This window comes from Phaseolus vulgaris, chromosome 2 (assembly GCF_000499845.2).
Source record: "Phaseolus vulgaris cultivar G19833 chromosome 2, P. vulgaris v2.0, whole genome shotgun sequence".
NCBI lineage: Eukaryota > Viridiplantae > Streptophyta > Magnoliopsida > Fabales > Fabaceae > Phaseolus > Phaseolus vulgaris.
In genome coordinates this window covers 18,952,550-18,972,954 of record NC_023758.2, presented here as the reverse complement: position 1 = coordinate 18,972,954, position 20,405 = coordinate 18,952,550, and the positions used below count along the sequence as shown (strand labels likewise).

The 20,405-nt window shown below is 52.0% G+C and overlaps 1 protein-coding gene across 1 annotated transcript; it reads right to left on the bottom strand.

Moving 5' to 3' along the window:
* Nucleotides 1-17,923: 17,923 nt before the first annotated feature.
* On the bottom strand, nt 17,924-20,193 carry LOC137809150 (uncharacterized). Its single transcript, XM_068610287.1, has 3 exons — nt 19,918-20,193; nt 18,596-18,910; nt 17,924-18,166 (listed from the first exon to the last, which is right to left on the bottom strand). The coding sequence occupies exons 1-3, from the start codon at nt 20,191-20,193 to the stop codon at nt 17,924-17,926; spliced, it is 834 nt and encodes a 277-aa protein (XP_068466388.1).
* Nucleotides 20,194-20,405: the final 212 nt, after the last annotated feature.

Genomic DNA, 20,405 nt, shown 5'->3' with positions numbered 1-20,405 from the left:
CCCGCTTCTCACACTTCGTTGGGCGGTTTGGTATGATGGGGTAAGGTCGCTCGCCAACCCTTACGCCCATGGAGAGGCTCACTAAGTGGCGCCGTATCGTCCACGGGACGTCTCTGATACCGAAAAGCTCTTTCTTTGATCTTTTAACACTCGGCGCCCACGCCTAAGGAGAGGCCTGCTAACGCAGCACCGTATCGTCCCCGGGTGTCTGAAACGCTGAGTGCTGTGGGGATTTTGTTCCCTCCATGGTCTTTCCTGCCCATAGGTATCGGGGAACACCCTGCCGGTGACTCGTTGGCGTTTGACGGTCTCGTCTCCCTCCACGGTCTTTCCTACCTGTGGGTATCGGGGAGGCGACGCCTGCAACTAACTTTGCTTTTCTCTGATTTCTTCTCCCTCCTCAGTCTTTCCTACCTGGGGGTATCGGGGAGGTAACGCTAGTCGGTATTTGGGTTGGCGACGCCCGCGACTTCTCGTCTGTCGTCGCCCTTTACGTCTTTCCTGGCAACGCCTCGGGCGTCACCTTTACTTCGTCATCGACCTTAACTCTTGCCTTGGTCAACACTTGATAACAGCGAAGAGCCCAAGGCTTTGTCTGTGCCATCCACGTGGCGCTCCTCGTATAGCTGATGGGACCTTCTGTCATTCGACCTGATCCACGTGGCGCTACTTGTATGGTTTGTGGGACATTTGGTCAGTTCATCAAGACCTGACTCCTGCTATGCCCCTGACTCATTTTCGACGGCGGATCGTACCCTTGGAAATTCTGTTGACGGGACATTTTCTGATTTAAACCAGTGGTGCCAGAGTCATCCTTTCATCTTCTGCCACGTGTATCGATCGTGCGGTGCATCCATTCACGTCGTTTGGCGCTCTAACCGCTTTATTTAACTCTTCAAGCTCTGAAACTATCTTCACCATTTTCTCACTCTTCATAACCTACTTACGTTCTTTCTTCTTGCACCCTTTCTTCTTTGTCGAAGGGCTGTTCTAACTGCTCCCCTCGCTCAACTCTTGCATTTCCAGCCATCTTGATCTTCTTAAAGAATGTCTTCTCACGATGCTTCCTCCAGGGTCCGTCCCCAAGACTTGTACCCTTGGGCCTCGGGCGAACTTCTTGATGAGTGTTCATGCTTGCTCTCCACCAGGGCCGTACGGGAACACAAAGGGGAGTTGTGTTCTTACGACCATCGGGCCTTCGCGAGGAGGCACGATGACGACATCGCTGTGCTCCCTTGCACTCTGGGGGAGCCAGTGTGTGGAGACGGACGAGCGGACGACGGGGTCCCTTTCTTTTACTTTTACCAGGTGGTGTTCAAGACCATCGGGGTGCGCTTACCCTTCTCCCGGTTCGAGAAGGAACTGCTGACGGAGATCAACGTGGCTCCAGCGCAGTTATATCCCAACAGCTGGGCCTTTGTCAAAGCCTTCGATGTCCTCTTTGGGTTTCTGGGTTGTGCACCCTCGGTTGACCTCTTTCTTCACTTTTTTGAGGTGAAGAGACAGAGACACCTGCCCTTTAATGGATCCTCTAGGCTCGTACTGTATGTCGAATTCTGACAGTTCCACAACCCAGCGTACCATTCTTCCTGCCACATCGGGCTTCTGCAGCACCTTCTGTATGGGGAGGTTGGTCATTACCACCACCGTGAAACTGTGAAAGTAATGACGGAGCCTCCTAGCCGAGAACACTACCGCCAGCGCCGCCTTCTCCAGTGCCTGGTACCTTGTCTCAGCTCCCTGTAAGGCTTTGCTTACAAAGTAGATGGGCTTCTGACTCTGGTCCTGCTCTTGTACCAACACAGAACTGATGGCCCTATCCGTTACAGTAAAATACAAACGGAGGGGCACGCCCGTTACCGGTTTGCAGAGAACCAGAGGCGTCGCCAGGTAATCCTTCAGTTTAACGAAAGCCGCTTCGCATTCCTCAGTCCATGCAAAGCGACTGTTTCTCTTGAGGCACTGGAAGTACGGGTGCCCCTTTTCTCCTCCGGCGGAAACAAACCTCGAGAGCGCCGCCATCCGCCCTGTCAACTGTTGAACCTCCTTTACCGATGTCGGACTCCGCATGGCGATAATAGCCGCACATTTGTCGGGGTTCGCCTCTATCCCCCTCTCGGTGAGCAGAAAACCCAAGAATTTACCGGCCTCTACCCCAAAAACACACTTCTCGGGGTTCAACTTGAGGCGGTATTTGGATATTGTGTTGAACAATTCCTCCAAGTCTGCCATGTGCTGCACCCTGTTCTGCGACGCCACCACCATGTCGTCTACGTAGGCGTATACGTTCCTCCCGAGCATTGGCGCCAGGACCTTGTCCATTAACCTCTGGTACGTGGCGCCCGCATTTTTGAGCCCGAAGGGCATCACCTTATAGCAATAACTGCATGTTTCAGTCATGAACGCAGTCTTGCTCTCGTCCCTGGGGTGCATCTGGATTTGGTTATACCCTGAGAAGGCGTCCAGGAAGCTTAACACTTTGCTGCCAGACGCGCTGTCCACTAGGGCGTCGATGCTGGGCAGCGGATAGGAATCCTTTGGGCACGCCTTATTCAAGTCCGTGAAGTCAACGCACATTCTCCATTTTCCGTTTGCCTTCTTCACCAAAACGACGTTGGCGAGCCACTCAGGGTACTGAATCTCCCTAATGTGGCCAGCACTCAGCAGCTTCTGCGTTTCGTCTTTCACCACCTGTTGTCGCTCCTCATTGAACTTCCTCCTTCTCTGACGCACGGGGCGGACCGTGGCGTCCATGCTGAGGTGGTGGCACAGGAAATCGGGGTCGATGCCCGGCATGTCCGAGGCGGACCATGCGAAGGCATCCAGGTGGCGCGAAATCACTTCCGCCACCCCTTCCCGTTCTTCTGGACTTAGCGTGCTTCCTAACTTGAAAGCTTTGCCGCCAATCTCCCTTTCTAGGATGTTGGCCGCGGGTTGCTCCCTATTATCATCATCGGCGGGCGCCGCTTCTTCTACGGGCGCCGCCTCTTCCACGTGTGCTTCCTCCATTGGCACATCTGCTTCGGGCATCGCCCTTTCTGCTATGGCCTCTTCCAGCGTCTGCCTAGCGGGCGTCGCCTCGATCATTGTTGCGTCCGCGCTCGGCGGACGTTCGTACACCATGAAAACGCTTCTCTTCGTCTTCAGGCTGTTTTCGTAGCATTTCCTCGCCTCCTCTTGGTCTGATCTGATGACTATCACCCGGCCACTGAGGTCCGGTAGCTTCATCTTCATGTGACGAGTGGAGGATATTGCACTCAGACGGTTTAACGCCGGTCTGCCCAGCAAAATATTGTAGGCAGAATTAGCGTTCATGACGAGGTACCGAATGCTCTCTGTTCGGGAGGCCTCTCCGTCTGTGAACGTAGTCCTCAACTCCAGGTACCCCCGGACCTCTATCTGGTTATCCCCGAACCCATACAAACATCCCGTATAGGGACTCAGCAGATCGGGGGACAACCGTAATTTATTAAAGGTTGACAGAAACATGACGTCTGCCGAGCTTCCTTGATCAACAAGCACTCTGTGGACCTTCCTTCCAGCCGTGACGACCGAGATGACAACGGGATCGTTGTCATGGGGCACCACATCTCGGAGGTCTCTTCATGTGAACACAATATCTGACTCCCAGGACTCCCCCGAGAGCCTCTCTTCAATTGAATTCACCCCCCTCGCGTCTTTCTTCCGCTGGGAGGCGGTGGGTCCTCCGCCGGAAAAACCCCCAGCAATGGTGTGCACCTCGCCAAGCACCGGCATCTCGTGTACTGGCTCATCCGCCGGCGGCGGCAGGGTGGCGGTCGTAGTGGACTCCGCGACATAATCTTTCAAAAACCCAGTCCTCACCAGCTCATCTAGCTGGTAGCCCAACGACAGGCAATTATCAATTTGGTGCCCGAAAGCCTCGTGGAATTCGCACCAAGAGTCTTTACGGGGCCCTAACACCTTGTCGGTCTTCGCCGGTCGCCTCAGCCTCTCGGCTATGTTGGGCACGGCGATCAAATCCTTCAACTCAACCACGAAGTTGTACCTCGCCGGTCTTGCTCTTTCTCTGGCGGGGCGTTCGCCTTCTGTTGGGCCCCGGGGCTGGGGCTTTCTGGCCTCGTAGGGGCGTCTCGCCTCTGGCTTCTTTCTCCCCGTCGTGGTCTCATTGACTCTGACGGGTTGAGCTCGCGCCGGTCCCCTCGGGCGTGAGGGCACGGCACTGGTGCGCTTCACACATACCTCCCCTTCCGAAGCAATATGCTCTACTGCCCTGCGCCGTAATTCAGCGAAAGTCCTAGGGCGATTGCGGATAATGGATTCTCCGAAGGGGCCAGGGCATACGCCTTTCACAAATGCGTACACGATCATAGGCTCCTCTGTTGTGCCAACCTTCACGACCTGGGCCCCGAAGCGATTGATATACTCCTTTAGGGTCTCTCCCTGATACTGCTTCACGTCAAACAGGTCGTAGGAGACCGGCGGCGGGGCCTTGTTGGCTAAGTACTGTTCTCGGAACAATCGCGACAACTGGCGGAAAGATGTGATATGACCTTCTGGGAGGCTAATGAACCAGTCCATAGCCATCCCGGTCAGGGTGCTCATGAAGAGCTTGCACTTGGCAGCATCAGAACCGCCTATCAGGACCATCTGCGTGTGAAATGCCGCGAGGTGCGTCTCTGGGTCCTCCATCCCAGTGAAGATTACCTTGGGTCCCGCGAACATGTTCGGGATCGCTGCGTCTAGGATCTCCTGCGAGAACGGGGTGGAAAACTCCCTTGGCGGGGAATGGTTCTCCGTCTCGTCCTGCCCAGGCCGCCTCCGATCGTTTCTCAGGCCCTGGCGCAACTCCTCATTCACACGGTGGAGCTCTTCGTTGCGCTCATGCGAGGCGTCAAGATCTGCCTGCATGCGCTCCTGCTCCATCTTTGAATCCGCCATGTCCTGCTGCAGCCCCCTCATTATTTCCAGGACCTGCTGCATGGATAGGTCTGCTGGGGCTGCGCGCGCTGCTCTTCGTCTGGTGGGGGCCATTGTCACTCCAACCTCCTTCAACGTTACTGTAGCTTGGTAAATGTTCCTCGAACTTGCGATGGGGCTGATGTTTTAAATCGGCCCCACGGTGGGCGCCAAATGTTCCGTCCGGTTGACCGGGACGTCTTCGTGCGTGGCTTCAACCGTCAGCTAAGGACTCCTTCCCACTGATTGCCTGCGAATTCCTGCAAAAAAGAGGACAAAGAGGCGCCCTAGCGGCCGTTTGCACTCTGACGCTCAAGTCAGCCAGCAAGAAACACCAAAAAACTGTCCACCCACGTATCTGAGCACCGCGTATGGCACTCTGGGGGTGGTAAAAGAAACTGTGTATATGTGTGTGTGCTGTCTCCTTTAGGCAAAAATCTTCTCCGGTCACTTGTACGTAACCTTAAAGCACGGGCAAGCAACCAAAGAGTTTCTCATCCATTTGCCCAAGGTTCCAACCCTTTTTCCGACATTCCCAGCGCTATTTCAACTGCCCCAGCATTTAAAGCGCCTTAAAGCGCTTTTACACTCAAACGTAACGCACTCATTAAAGCGCTTAATTACGAAACGTAACGCATTTAAGACGTTGAAACGCTTGGGAGCCATAATAGTACCTGAATGCTAAAAAGGGAAACTGTATTGAATATCTTTAATTACCTGGCACCTGACTTGAGGGTGTTTCTATTCCGGCATTGCTGTCATACACGTGGAGGGCCTCACGACGCCTTGACCCCATCTGGGGGCGTTTCTGCCCATCTGGGGACGTTTCTGCGTGTGGGTCCTCCTGCTTGGGAGTGCTACTGCGCTAGGGGTGGCTTTTTGGGTGCCAACTCATGCCCCCAAGTATCTAGCCACTTACTCTGAGAGCGTATCTGCCTTCCTCTCACACCCTGCACCCGGTTATCCTGGGCGTGACCTTCCTCTTGGGTCGTATCTGTCCCGAAGGCGTCTCTGGGGCGGCAGGGGTACTTCGCGAGTCAGGCTGCCCTTTACTGGTACTATCACTATGGCCTTGGAGCCACCTTTTTCTTCTCTTTATCACTTTCCCGAGATATCGGGACCTGAGGCTTTCCCACGACGTCGCTCCCTCCATGGTCTTTCCTACCCATGGGTATCAGGGAACCACACCGTGATTGCCTTGTTTTTACACTGTTTAATCTGGCGACGCCCTCACCTGGGCGACGCCTTCACCTAGGCGACGCCTTCACCTAGGCGACGCCTTCGCCTAGGCGACGCCTCCTCTTGGCGTCTCTACATCTGGGCGACACCTCGAGCTGACTTTGACTTTCCAGTCGTTGACTTTGACCTTGACTTAGTCAACGCCCTGATACGGGACGGTACAGATCTTCAAGCTGGGAAGATCCCTGGAGGTTGAGCTCCAGGACCAGATCGCCAAGGTGATTGAGCGGCATCTGGACGCATTTGCATGGTCCGCTTCGGACATGCCCGGGATCGACCCTGACTTCTTGTGCCATCATCTGGTGATGGATAATTTGGTGAGACCAGTGCGACAAAGAAGGAGAAAGTTCAACGAGGAGAGGAGGCAGGCGATCAGGGACGAAACACAGAAACTCCTCGCTGCGGGCCACATCAGGGAAGTCCAGTACCCTGAATGGTTGGCAAATGTCGTGCTGGTGAAGAAGAGTAACGGGAAATGGCGCATGTGCGTCGATTTCACCGACCTGAACAAAGCTTGCCCAAAGGATTCGTATCCTTTACCAAGCATAGACACCCTGGTAGATAGTGCTGCAGGGTGTAAGTTGCTGAGCTTCCTGGATGCCTTCTCAGGGTATAATCAGATCAAGATGCATCCCATGGATGAAGAGAAGACAGCCTTTGTACCGTCCCGTATCAGGGCGTTGACTAAGTCAAGGTCAAAGTCAACGACTGGAAAGTCAAAGTCAGCTCGAGGTGTCGCCCAGATGTAGAGACGCCAAGAGGAAGCGTCGCCAAGGCAGGACAAGGTGTCGCTAAGGCAAGGCGTCGCCTAGGCGAAGGCGTCGCCTAGGTGAAGGCGTCGCCTAGGTGAAGGCGTCGCCTAGGTGAAGGCGTCGCCCAGGTGAAGGCGTCGCCCAGGTGAGGGCGTCGCCAGATTAAACAGTGTAAAAGCAAGGCTATCACGGTGTGGTTCCCCGATACCCATGGGTAGGAAAGACCATGGAGGGAGCGACGTCGTGGGAAAGCCTCAGGTCCCGATATCTCGGGAAAGTGATAAAGAGAAGGAAAAGGTGGCTCCAAGGCCATAGTGATAGTACCAGTGAAGGGCAGCCTGACTCGCGAAGTACCCCTGCCGCCCCAGAGACGCCTTCGGGACAGATACGACCCAAGAGGAAGGTCACGCCCAGGATAACCGGGTGCAGGGTGTGAGAGGAAGGCAGATACGCTCTCAGAGTAAGTGGCTAGATACTTGGGGGCATGAGTTGGCACCCAAAAAGCCACCCCTAGCGCAGTAGCACTCCCAAGCAGGAGGACCCACACGTAGAAACTTCCCCAGATGGGCAGAAACGCCCCCAGATGGGGTCATGGCGTCGTGAGGCCCTCCACGTGTATGACAGCAATGCCGGAATAGAAACACCCTCTAGTCAGGTGCCAGGTAATTAAAGATATTCAATACAGTTTCCCTTTTCAGCATTCAGGTACTATTATGGCTCCCAAGCGTTTCAACGTCTTAAATGCGCTACGTTTCGTAATTAAGCGCTTTAATGAGTACGTTACGTTTGAGTTTAAAAGCGCTTTAAGGCGCTTTAAATGCTGGGGGCAGTTTAAATAGCGCTGAGAATGTCGGAAAAAGGGTTGGAACCTTTGGCAAACTTACGAGAAACGCTTTGGTTGCTTGCCCGTGCTTTAAGGTTACGTACAAGTGACTGGAGAGTACTTTTGCCAAAAGGAGACAACACACACACACAGATACACAGTTCTTTTACCACCTTCAGAGTGCCACACGCGGTGCTCAGATACGTGGGTGGACAGCTTTTTGGTGTTTCTTGCTGGCTGACTTGAGCGTCGGAGTGCAAACGGCCGCTAGGGCGCCTCTTTGTCCTTTTTTTTTGCAGGAATCACAGGCAATCAGAGGGAAGGAGTCCTTAGCTGACGGTCGAGGTCGCGCACGAAGACGTCCCGGTCAACCGGACAGAACATTGGGCGCCCACCGTGGGACTCGAACCCACGATCCCCTTTGTGTTCCCGTACGGCCCTGGTGGAGAGCAAGCATGAACACTCATCAAGAAGTTCGCCCGAGGCCCAAGGGTACAAGTCTTTGGGACGGACCCTGGAGGAAGCATCGTGAGAAGACATTCTTTAACAAGATCAAGATGGCTGGAAATGCAAGAGTTGAGCGAGGGGAGCGGTTAGAACAGCCCTTCGACAAAGAAGAAAGGGTGCAAGAAGAAAGAACGTAAGTAGGTTATGAAGAGTGAGAAAATGGTGAAGATAGTTTCAGAGCTTGAAGAGTTAAATAAAGCGGTTAGAGCGCCAAACGACGTGAATGGATGCACCGCACGATCGATACACGTGGCAGAAGATGAAAGGATGACTCTGGCACCACTGGTTTAAATCAGAAAATGTCCCGTCAACAGAATATCCAAGGGTATGATCCGCCGTCGAAAATGAGTCAGGGGCATAGCAGGAGTCAGGGCTTGATGAACTGACCAAATGTCCCACAAACCATACAAGTAGCGCCACGTGGATCAGGTCGAATGACAGAAGGTCCCATCAGCTATACGAGGAGCGCCACGTGGATGGCACAGACAAAGCCTTGGGCTCTTCGCTGTTATCAAGCGTTGACCAAGGCAAGAGTTAAGGTCAATGTCAAGGTAAAGGTAACGCCCGAGGCGTTGCCAGGAAGGACGTAAAGGGCGACGACCGCGCGAGATGTCGCGGGTGTCGCCAACCCAAATACCGACAGGCATCGCCTCCCCGATACCCACAGGTAGGAAAGACTGTGGAGGGAGACGAAAGCAAAGAAAGCAAAGTTAGTCACAGGCGTCGCCTCCCCGATACCCACAGGTAGGAAAGACTGTGGAGGGAGGCGAGACCACCGAGCGCCAGCGAGTCACTGGCAGGGTGTTCCCCGATACCTATGGGAAGGAAAGACCATGGAGGGAACAGACCCCACCCCCCACGGCACTCGGCGTTTTAGACACCCGGGACGATACGGCACTGCTCTAGCAGGCCTCTCCTTAGGCGTGGGCGCCGAGCGTTTGAGATCAAGGAAAAGACCTTTCGGTATCAGAGACGTCCCGAGGACGATACGGCTTCACTAAGTGAGCCTCTCCATGGGCGTGAGGGTTGGCGCGCAACCTTTCCCGATCATACCAAACCGCCCAACGAAGTGTGAGAAACGGGCGGAACACAGATAAAATAATTGAAGCGTATGAAGGGAAAAGATGAGAACGAGATCGCATAGGCGGAATCGCATGTGAAAAAGAAATAGAGACAACCATGCGAATGTTCCAAATCAGTAACAAGAGTGTGGATAGTTCAAAGAATTACAAGTTTTGGCAGATAGAATTAAAAAGCGAAGGTAAAGAATGAAGAGTTAAGCTTGAAGAGGAGGGTGGCGGATGAGGGGCAGCAGTTCAGTCGTTCAAATCCATGGGCACGACCTTCCCGTCGACTACGTGGTGTGTGGGGTCGCAGTTTGAAAGGTTGACGCCAGGATTCTCGCAGGACGCCTGGGACAGGGCCTCTTGGAACCCCTCCTCGAAGGTGCCCGCCATCTCCTGGATAAGGGACTTTTTCTCCTTCTCCAGTTCCTCAATGGCAGCGTCTCCAGAGGCCACCTGCTTCTCCAAAGCCTCTTTCTCCACACGAAGCCGGCTAACCTCGACCTGCAGTTTGTCGTAGTCAACTCAGAGAAGGTCCATAGCTTTGGCCTGCGTGGCCATTTCCTCCTCCATCCGTTCCACCTTGGCAGTTTGTTCACAGCAACGGTCCTTCAGGTCCTTTTGAGTTTCTGCGTCTGCTTTGACCAATCCCTGAAGACCCGCTACCTATACTTGGAGAGCAACTTCACGAGCATAGAAGTCAGCCTGGAGCTCCAAGGCCTCTGCCAGTTTCCTCTCAGCTTCTGCCCTGGACTCTTGTGCTTGTTTCAGAGAGGAACAATAAGCCTCGTTCTGGCGTCCCAGGGCCTTCATCTCCTCCTCCAGGGTGGTTGCTTTCGTTTCCAAGGCCTGGAGAGTTTGAGTTTGCAAGACAGCGTTTCTGGCCTGGGAGCGCCATTCAAGAGCCACCGCCAAGAAGGCCCCCAAATCGAAAGGCATACCTTCCCTCCTGTCGGTACCTTCTGGCATACTCCCGCCACTGAAACCCCTGATTAGGTGCATGATTGGAGGGGGAATGGCAATGAAGTCAGGGGCGGCAGCGTCGGGAGCCGGGGAAGCGGTGGTTTCTGGCGGCGGCAGAGGAGGGGAAGATTCGGCACCTTCGCCCCTTTCCTCTTGAAGAATCATAGGAGGGAGTGAGGTTGCGCTTGGAGGGTTGTCCATGAAGGGGTTCCCTCCCGGCGGCGGCGTCTCTACCAGAAGAGGAACCCGCGCGGATTTTCTCCTCCTGAAGGGTGCCACGCCTTCTGATTCCTCATCATCTGACAGAATCTCCAAAACCCTTTTCCCTTTGTCGAGAGGGGTTGGAGCCGGTGATGAGGCCGCAGCTAGGGGAACGGCGGCGATAGGCGGAGGAGAATTGGGAGTCGGGAGCACTTTAGAGCCAGGTGGAGACGCCGGAGATGGGCTAGAAGAAGCTTCAGCGGTGACGGGAGGTGGCGGTGACGGAGCCGGTGGGAGAACCGGATTGGCAGCAGGGCCGGAGGAGGCGCCTGCCTTGGCGGCACGAGCCTCCTTCAGTGCTTTCGCCAACATTATTCTTTTGGAAGTGCCCATCACCGATCCTACATCAAGACAGGCCAAACAACAAGGATTAGCACTAGAGCGGTTATGTGGATTCACAATACAGGAAGAGATGCGAAAGGCAAGTAACATTGTACAGTGAAAAATGGTAATGCAGATAACCATAGCAACTAATGCATCATAAATCGCCAAGAACAGATACCGAAGTATGTAGAAAGCCCATGGGCATTGAATTCGTTCGCGATGAGCTTGGCGGTATCAAAGACTATTCCCAATCCCGCCAAGGCTTTGCATATATCCCGGTCAGGCGGGGCAAGTTCGTCCAGAGCCAAGGGCTTCATAGTTATGGGCTTGTCTGTCCAGTACAGGGGAAAGCCCTCTAGAATGGTAGGATCGCGCTTGGTCGCGCGTACCTTGAAAAATTTCCCCTTCCAGCCTTTGAACGAATTCTGGAAGAGCGTCAGGATGATGCGCCCGGCGATGCCAGAAAAGCTCATCCAGAGACTTTTCCCTTGTTTCTTTACCTCGAAGAAGTGAAGAAAAACGTCCACAGAGGAGGGAACACCTAGATAACCGCAAAGAATTTGGAACCCCCTCACGAAAGCCCAGCTGTTGGGATGGAGTTGAGCGGGAGCAGTGTTTATCTCTGTCAGTAGCTCTTTTTCGAAGGGAGTTAGGGGCAGACGCAGGCCCACCCTTTTTAGCACCATCTGGTAGAGGAAGAAGAAAGCGCATCCCCCAGTATCCCGTGAGTCCGCGCAAACGGGTATCCCAGGTCGCACTCGGCTTACCAGGACTTGGGAGTCATGACTTTTGTGGAAAGCATTGAAGTTATAGAGGGCAGGGTCCCCCCTGTGGGCCTCCACGTCCTCAACGGAGTTCAGGAGGGAACATTCGTCCAGAAGTTCGTCGGGGGCCCAGTCATATTCGCCCTTATAATGAGACTTGGGGAGCGGGGGAGGCGCGGTGGTCTTGGTTTTTGCCATCAACACCAATGCTGAAGATCAAAAGAGAAAGAAAGGGTTCAGAGAAAAGGGGTTTGGAGAGAAGAAAATGGGAAAATGGAAGAACCCTAGGAGCGCCCTACCCGCAAAAGAAAGAAGGGAAACGAGAGGAACAACGACGCATACAAACAACATCCAGAGAAATGCGGTAATATGGACAGTCCCAGGCAGTTCATACAGCAAAGAGAATCATCAAGGAGGGAAAAACCGTACCTTTGGAGGCAGTAGGAGAGCGTAGGAAGGAGAGAATCGCGATTGCAGAGAAAAGGGTTTTGAAGGTGATGAACAATGCGGAATTGCAGAGTGAATGAATGTAACAGTAGAGTGAGCGCGGGGTTTGGGGTAACTTAAACGTTACATTTTGTAACCCAAGAGGCGCTAACTAAGGGCCGCAAGATCGGGCCACGCGTCAGAAGGTCGATTGCCCAGGGGAAGCGCAAAGGCCTCTAAAGGAGGGCCACGCGATGGGCCGCGTGGCGCGCGATCAAGGGTAGCCCAAAAGGCGTAATCATCCCCATTTCAGGGAATGTCCAATCGGTCATTAAGAATACCCCTGTGGTTCAGATAATGTCGCGTCAGTAATTCGAAAATTTGTTGAGTCAGCAGAGATAGACACGTCATCAGGAAGGCACGTGGATGGCGGGGGCAAGGCTTTAGTCTTTGCGCTGAAGACAAGTCTTCGGCTTAAGACTGGGGGGCTTGTGTACCGTCCCGTATCATGCCGTTGACTAAGTCAAGGTCAAAGTCAACGACTGGAAAGTCAAAGTCAGCTCGAGGTGTCGCTCAGATGTAGAGACGCCAAGAGGAGGCGTCGCCTAGGCGAAGGCGTCGCCTAGGTGAAGGCGTCGCCTAGGTGAAGGCGTCGCCCAGGTGAGGGCGTCGCCAGATTAAACAGTGTAAAAACAAGGCAATCACGGTGTGGTTCCCCGATACCCATGGGTAGGAAAGACCATGGAGGGAGCGACGTCGTGGGAAAGCCTCAGGTCCCGATATCTCGGGAAAGTGATAAAGAGAAGAAAAAGGTGGCTCCAAGGCCATAGTGATAGTACCAGTAAAGGGCAGCCTGACTCGCGAAGTACCCCTGCCGCCCCAGAGACGCCTTCGGGACAGATACGACCCAAGAGGAAGGTCACGCCCAGGATAACCGGGTGCAGGGTGTGAGAGGAAGGCAGATACGCTCTCAGAGTAAGTGGCTAGATACTTGGGGGCATGAGTTGGCACCCAAAAAGCCACCCCTAGCGCAGTAGCACTCCCAAGCAGGAGGACCCACACGTAGAAACTTCCCCAGATGGGCAGAAACGCCCCCAGATGGGGTCATGGCGTCGTGAGGCCCTCCACGTGTATGACAGCAATGCCGGAATAGAAACACCCTCTAGTCAGGTGCCAGGTAATTAAAGATATTCAATACAGTTTCCCTTTTCAGCATTCAGGTACTATTATGGCTCCCAAGCGTTTCAACGTCTTAAATGCGCTACGTTTCGTAATTAAGCGCTTTAATGAGTGCGTTACGTTTGAGTTTAAAAGCGCTTTAAGGCGCTTTAAATGCCGGGGGCAGTTTAAATAGCGCTGAGAATGTCGGAAAAAGGGTTGGAACCTTTGCCAAACTTACGAGAAACGCTTTGGTTGCTTGCCCGTGCTTTAAGGTTACGTACAAGTGACTGGAGAGTACTTTTGCCAAAAGGAGACAACACACACACACAGATACACAGTTCTTTTACCACCTTCAGAGTGCCACACGCGGTGCTCAGATACGTGGGTGGACAGCTTTTTGGTGTTTCTTGCTGGCTGACTTGAGCGTCGGAGTGCAAACGGCCGCTAGGTCGCCTCGTTGTCCTTTTTTTTGCAGGAATCACAGGCAATCAGAGGGAAGGAGTCCTTAGCTGACGGTCGAGGTCGCGCACGAAGACGTCCCGGTCAACCGGACGGAACAGCCTTCATGACGGAGAGATCGTGCTATTGCTATAAGGTGATGCCGTTTGGACTGAAGAACGCAGGGGCCACGTACCAGAGGCTGATGGATCGTGTACTTGCACCAATGCTGGGAAGGAACGTGCAAGCGTACGTCGATGACATGGTCGTGACCTCGCCGGAAAAGAGCAGGCACGTGGCAGACTTGGAAGAATTGTTCACGACGATCGCCAAGTTCAGATTAAAGCTCAATCCAGAGAAATGCATTTTCGGCGTGGAGGCTGGAAAGTTCTTGGGTTTTCTCTTGACTGAAAGAGGCATAGAGGCCAACCCTGATAAGTGTGCCGCCATCTTGGCGATGAAGAGCCCAGCTACGGTGAAAGAAGTCCAGCAGCTAACAGGTCGGATGGCAGCCCTGTCTCGCTTCGTGTCAGCTAGCGGAGAAAAGGGCCATCCCTATTTTCAGTGCTTGAGGCGCAATAATAAGTTTGTTTGGACGAAAGAGTGCGAGGAAGCTTTCGTCAAGCTGAAGGAGTATCTGGCGAGCCCGCCGGTTCTGTGCAAACCGCTGGTGGGAACCCCTCTCAGGTTGTATTTTGCTGTAATTGAGAGGGCGGTGGGTGCGGTGCTCGCCTAGGATCAAGATCAGGCTCAGAAGCCTATTTATTTTGTGAGTAAGGTGTTGCAGGGCCCCGAGACGAGATATCAGGCCCTAGAAAAGGCTGCGCTGGCTGTGGTATTTTCGGCGAGGAGGTTGCGCCACTACTTCCATAGCTTCACAATACTGGTGATGACTGACCTGCCCATCCAGAAGGTCTTGAAGAAGCCTGACGTTGCAGGAAGGATGGTGAAGTGGGCAGTAGAATTGTCAGAGTTTGATATCAAATATGAGCCCCGAGGCCCGATTAAGGGGCAAATCTTTGCAGATTTCGTGGTCGAGCTCTCATCTGAGGCAACGCGAGTTGAAGGGGACGATTTCCGTTGGGTACTCTCGGTGGATGCATCGTCGAACCAGCAGGGTAGCGGTGCTGGAGTCATTTTGGAAGGACCCAACGGCGTGCTGATCGAACAATCTCTGAGGTTTGCCTTCAAAGCCAGTAACAATCAAGCAGAATATGAGGCGCTGATCGCCGGGATTTTGTTGGCTAAAGAGATGGGAGCCAGGGTACTGATGGCTAAGAGTGACTCGCTGCTGGTCACGGGGCAAGTAACAGGCGAGTTCCAGGCTAAAGATCCACAAATGGCGGCTTACTTGGAGTATGTGCAGGAATTGAAGAGTTCTTTTGCCTCCTTTGAAGTAGTGCATGTGCCCAGAGAGCAGAATGCCCGAGCTGACTTGCTAGCCAAGCTCGCCAGTTCAGGCAAGGGGGGTAGACAGAGGACGGTGATTCAAGAAACTCTGAAGACGCCAAGAGCATTTGTAGCAGATCACCTGGTTCTGCAGATAAGCAAGTCGACGGAGAAAGCAGCGAGAAGTCATAAGTCCCTGACGCAAGAAACGCTGAGATCGCCGAGAATTAGAGCATGTCGAGGTGAGAAGGTGAACATGACGCAGGTTTGCGCTATCCATGAGCCAGACACCTGGATAACACAGTACAAGCGGTGCCTGGCAGATGGCCTTCTCCCACTGGATCCGACAGAGGCTAGGAAGGTAAAGAAAAATTTTAGCAAGTACACATTGATTGATGGCGACCTGTACAGGTTTGGGTTCACTCACCCACTCCTGGAATGTGTACATGGCGAGAAGTGCACGAGAATAATGGCAGAGCTCCACGAAGGTATATGCGGAAGCCACGTCGGGGGTCGAGCTCTGGCCGCGAGGACTCTCCGTGCAGGTTACTACTGGCCATCGATGAGAGAAGATTGCAAGAAGTATGCCCAATGTTGCAAACAATGCCAACAGCACGCCGATTGGCATAAAGCGCCTCCCGAGGAGTTGAAGTCGATCTATAGCCCTTGGCCGTTTCATACCTGGGGAATCGACATCCTGGGGCCTTTCCCGCTGGCGATCAGGCAGATGAAGTACTTGGTGGTGGCGATTGAATATTTCACCAAGTGGATCGAAGCAGAGCCAGTGGCCCAGATCACCGCACACAAGATCGAAGGTTTCGTGTGGAAAAACATTGTGTGCCGGTTTGGAGTGCCTAAGCGCCTGGTGTCGGACAATGGGACTCAGTTTGCAAGCCATTTGTTGAAGAAGCTTTGCGAAGGGGTGGGAATTCAACAAGTGTTTGCATCCGTCGAGCACCCTCAGACAAATGGCCAGGTGGAGTCAGCTAATCGGGTGTTGCTGAGAGGATTGAAGAGAAGGCTAGAGAAAGCCAAGGGAAGCTGGGCTGAGGAAGTGCCCCGTATAGTCTGGGCATACCACACCACCGAGCAGTCAGGAACCCATGAGACCCCGTTCAGCTTGGTCTATGGGTGTGATGCGATGATTCCAGTAGAGATCCAGGAGAGCTCGCCGAGATTCCAGAACTTTGTAGAGGAAGACTCGAATTAAGAGAGAAGGTTGAACCTGGATCTACTGGATGAGGTCAGAGAAGAGGTGAGATTGAAGGCTCAGGCGGTGAAGAGGAGGATTGAACGAAGATATAACTCGAAGGTGATGCCAAGGCAGTTTAGAGAAGGCGACCTGGTGATGAGAAAGGCCCACCAGTACGAGATGGAGAATAAACTGTCGCCCAAGTGGACTGGACCGTTCAGAATAACCGAGGCGCTCGGGAACGGCGCCTACCGCTTAGAGACATTGGAAGGAGGGGCGATTCCTCGCACTTGGAACGCCACGCACTTGAAGTTGTATTACAGTTAAGAACTTTGTAAGTAAAGATAAACACGAGTTACATTACAATGTCTCTGTTAAAACAGTTTGAAGGGGGCACTCTTTTTTCCCTAAGGAGGGTTTTTAACGAGGCCACCCAATAAAAGAAGAGTTTTTAAAGTACGAGTTGTTTTAGATTGCGTGCCTGTTGTTTTTAGAAAGTTTTGAAGAACGACCTTGTCACTTATATGCGACTCAAGGCAAGTTAAAGATATGTTGCATGCTTTCTAAAAAGTTTTAAGCCCTCATCGTTTTTCGGCGATTGGAGGCATCAGTTAAAGTTTTGTAAGTCCTCATCGTTTTTCGGCGATCGGAGGCACCAGTTAAAAGACCTCAACGTCCTCGCGCGTCCTGAGGCAAGTTAAAGACCTCCTCGTCGTCGAGCGAGTGCAGGCAAGGAAGAGTGAAAAGTCCTCAGTGCTTCTGGGGGCGAGAAGATGTAACCCCTGGAGCAGTGTAGAGGCACCAGTGAAAAGTCCTCAGTGTTTCTGGGGGCGAGAAGATGTAACCCCTGGAGCAATGTAGAGGCACCAGTGAAAAGTCCTCAGTGTTTCTGGGGGCGAGAAGATGTAACCCCTGGGGCAATGTAGAGGCAAGTAAAAGACCTTCTCGCCTATGAGCGAGTTCAGGCGAGTTAAAGACCTTCTCGCCTATGAGCGAGTTCAGGCGAGTTAAAGACCTTCTCGCCTATGCGCGAGTTCAGGCAAGATAAAATCCTTCTCGTCTCGAACGAGTTCAGGTACGGTGTTAAGGGTGGACGAAGTTTGGAAGGTGGCTAAGGCAGGTTCGAAGAGAGCGCCTAGCCACCCGGCCTGTGGTCCTGAAGTTCAGGAAGGTAGAGGAGGATCCGAAAGGCGCCTCTACCCCCAGATCAAAGAACAATGGCCAAGGCGTGGAGCCAGAAAGAAGCTGATCACCAAAAGTCTTTGGCGACCAGGAAAAGTTCAAACAGTGGCGAGAAAGTTAAAAGACCCGTTTTGATGAAGCAGATCGGGTGAAGCCGCGTTTAAGCCCATAGCTGATTTAAAGTTTGTTGCTTGAAGAATATTTTTACGACAAGGTTAATTGCCTTAAGATTACGAGTTGTTAAAGTGATTGTTGCTTAAGGTTGAAACGGTTCGAATCAGTTAAAGTCAAAAATCGTGCCTACAGTTGTGCTAAGTCATTTCTTTGGAATTAAACGCGCAAGGAAAGTTGAAGCAATTGAAGAAGTTGTAAGAGGAAAAACGTAGACCTTTGTCATCAACAGTGAATATTAGTTCAAAACATATATATACGAAAAGGCATAAAGTTGTTACAAGTTATATACAAGGGAAAGTATAAAAGCAATGGATGGATTAAATTGATCAGTCTTCGGCGGGCACCACTTTTCCATCCACCACTTCATTATTCAGTGACACCATGCTGAGATCCAGATCAGGGAACAAGCAGGCGAACTGTTCCCGTGCAGCCTCGAATCCGGCAGCCAGAATTTGGGCGGAACTCAGATTGAGATCTTCAATTTGCTTCTTGAGCTCTGCAATCTGTTTCTCGAGTTCTTCAGCTTGTTCTTTCAGCCCTTTATTATGCTGCTCCAGCTCTTCAACTTGCTTTTTGAGTTGTTCGTTGGCTTCTTGAGCTTGGAGAAGGTCTTCAGCAACCTTCTTGGATTCCGCTTGCACTTGGCCCAATTCAGCGGCTATCTTTCCCTTCTCTTTGTTGGCCTCGGCGAGATCAGCCATGGCGTCGTCCCTCGCCTTTTCCACCTGCCCGAGGAGGGTCTCCCGGTCGGCTGACCTTTGCTCTAGCTTCTTCACCTTGACGGCGTCGGCCTTTATGAGAGCCTCCAGGTCAGCCACCCTGACGCGGTAAGGCACAATCTTGCTCTCTAGTTCGATCTTTTCTTGAGCAAGTTGTTGCACTTTATGGCGGAGTTCAGTGGCCTCCTTGCGCGCCAGCCTGAGCTCGATGCTCATTGCGTCCTCCACTCGGGAGTGTTCAATTTCTGCGAGCGTCAGGTTGAAGGACAACTTCTCCACCTTGACCCTCATGGTGCTGTTTTCAGTTTTGAGGTTGAAGAGGTCGTCCTGGAGTTTCCTGGTGGAGCCCTCCACGGCTCTGGTTATGATGGCGGGGATGTCTTCCGCTATCGTCTTCAGTTTGGCAGAAAGAGGCTCCCACATCCTTGTAACCTCGAGAGGGAGGTTTGCTGCTTGTAGAGGCATTGTGGGAGCCTGTTGTTGGTTCTCGTCGCCACCTTCCTTAGCAGGTTCTTCAGTAGGCGCTTCTTGGCGTGGTGACGGAATCGGGGATTCAGTGATCAAAGAATCGGGGTTAGCAAAACACTTGATGACCTGGTCGTTAAAAATCCTAAAGCATTAGCATTCTCAATCTTTGTGAAAACAAAATGATTTCAAACTAAGTAAAAACAACCGATTGTTTTGTCGAAACAACCGATTCTTTGTACTTAGGTGTTTTGAGAAAAAGTTTGAAAACTGTTTCGAATGGTTAAACTGTTAAGTACCAAAACAACCGATTGATTCGAGGAAACAACCGATTGCTTGTTTTGGGACCATAACAGAAAAACTGTTTTCTTTGACTGAGCTTTAAATGATTTAACTGTTTACGCTCCAGTCATTAAATGCTTTGACCAATCTTTAAATGCAATTTAAGAGTTTGTTAAGATTTGATAACAAACTACATCTTTGAATATATTCAGAAAAACAGATTTAAGAATTAAGAATCTTTGACAAAGTTTTTCTAAGAGAGTTTTTCAAAGTGTTGAGATTGCTAAGTTGTTTTGTGATTGATCAAAGTGCTGGAATAGGATTCTGCTTGTATTGATTTCAGATTATCTTCTGTAACAAGTGTAATCTTGTACTCTGTTGAACAATTTCGTTTCTGTGTTTGCTGAGATTGGCTGTGTGTTCTTGAGGTGTTCAAGATCAGCAATCTTAGTGTTGGCCAAGGAGAGTGTGTTTCTTGAGGTGTTCAAGGTCATTCTCTTGGTTGTTGTGTAAGTGATCAAGTGGTGATTGCTTAGTGGATATCCTCAGGGTTTCTGAGAAGACTGGATGTAACTCTGGATTTGGAGTGAACCAGTATAAACAACTGTGTACAATCTCTCTATCTCTAACTCTTTAAATTCAGTTTGTTTGTTGTTTACTGGTATAAACAACCGATTGTTTCTACGAAACAACCGATTGTTTTTCTGGTCTATAGATTTTGCTTGCTGTTTTGGCTAACTGAATTGCTGAATCATTTGGTTCCTGAGATAAATTCATTCTAGTTTTTAAAATATTTGCGAAAACCCTTTTAAACAATTCACCCCCCCCTCTAGTTTAAAGCCATCTTTTCTAACAATACCATCGATAAGCTTCCCCTTGGCCTGCTCCAGCTTTTTGATTGTGGAGTCCTGAATTCCCCTCTCCGCGATGAGCTCCTTCTTGGCCCTCTCCAGCTCTTCAATCGTGGAGTCCCTAGAGGCTAGCTGCTTCTCGAGAGCTTCCTTCTCCACCTGAAGCCTGTTCAGCTCAGCCTGAAACTGGTTATGCTCGGTTTGGAGAAGGTTGAGCTTTTCCATCTGTTCAGCTAGCTCCCCCTCGGATTTCTCCAGCGATGCTCCCGGGCAGCACATTGATCAGCAAGTCGTTTTTGTTGTGCCTCGGAAGATCGCATCGCCGCTTCAAGAGCAACGATCTTGGATTGGAGAGATACCACTTGTGCAAGAAGCTCAGTGAGCCGTTTCCAGGCTTCGGCATTCGCCTCTCGAGCACTTCTCAAGGAGGCTTTGTAAACCTCCATTTGGCACGCCCAACTGCGGCACAGGCTCTCCTTTTCTTCCTTCAG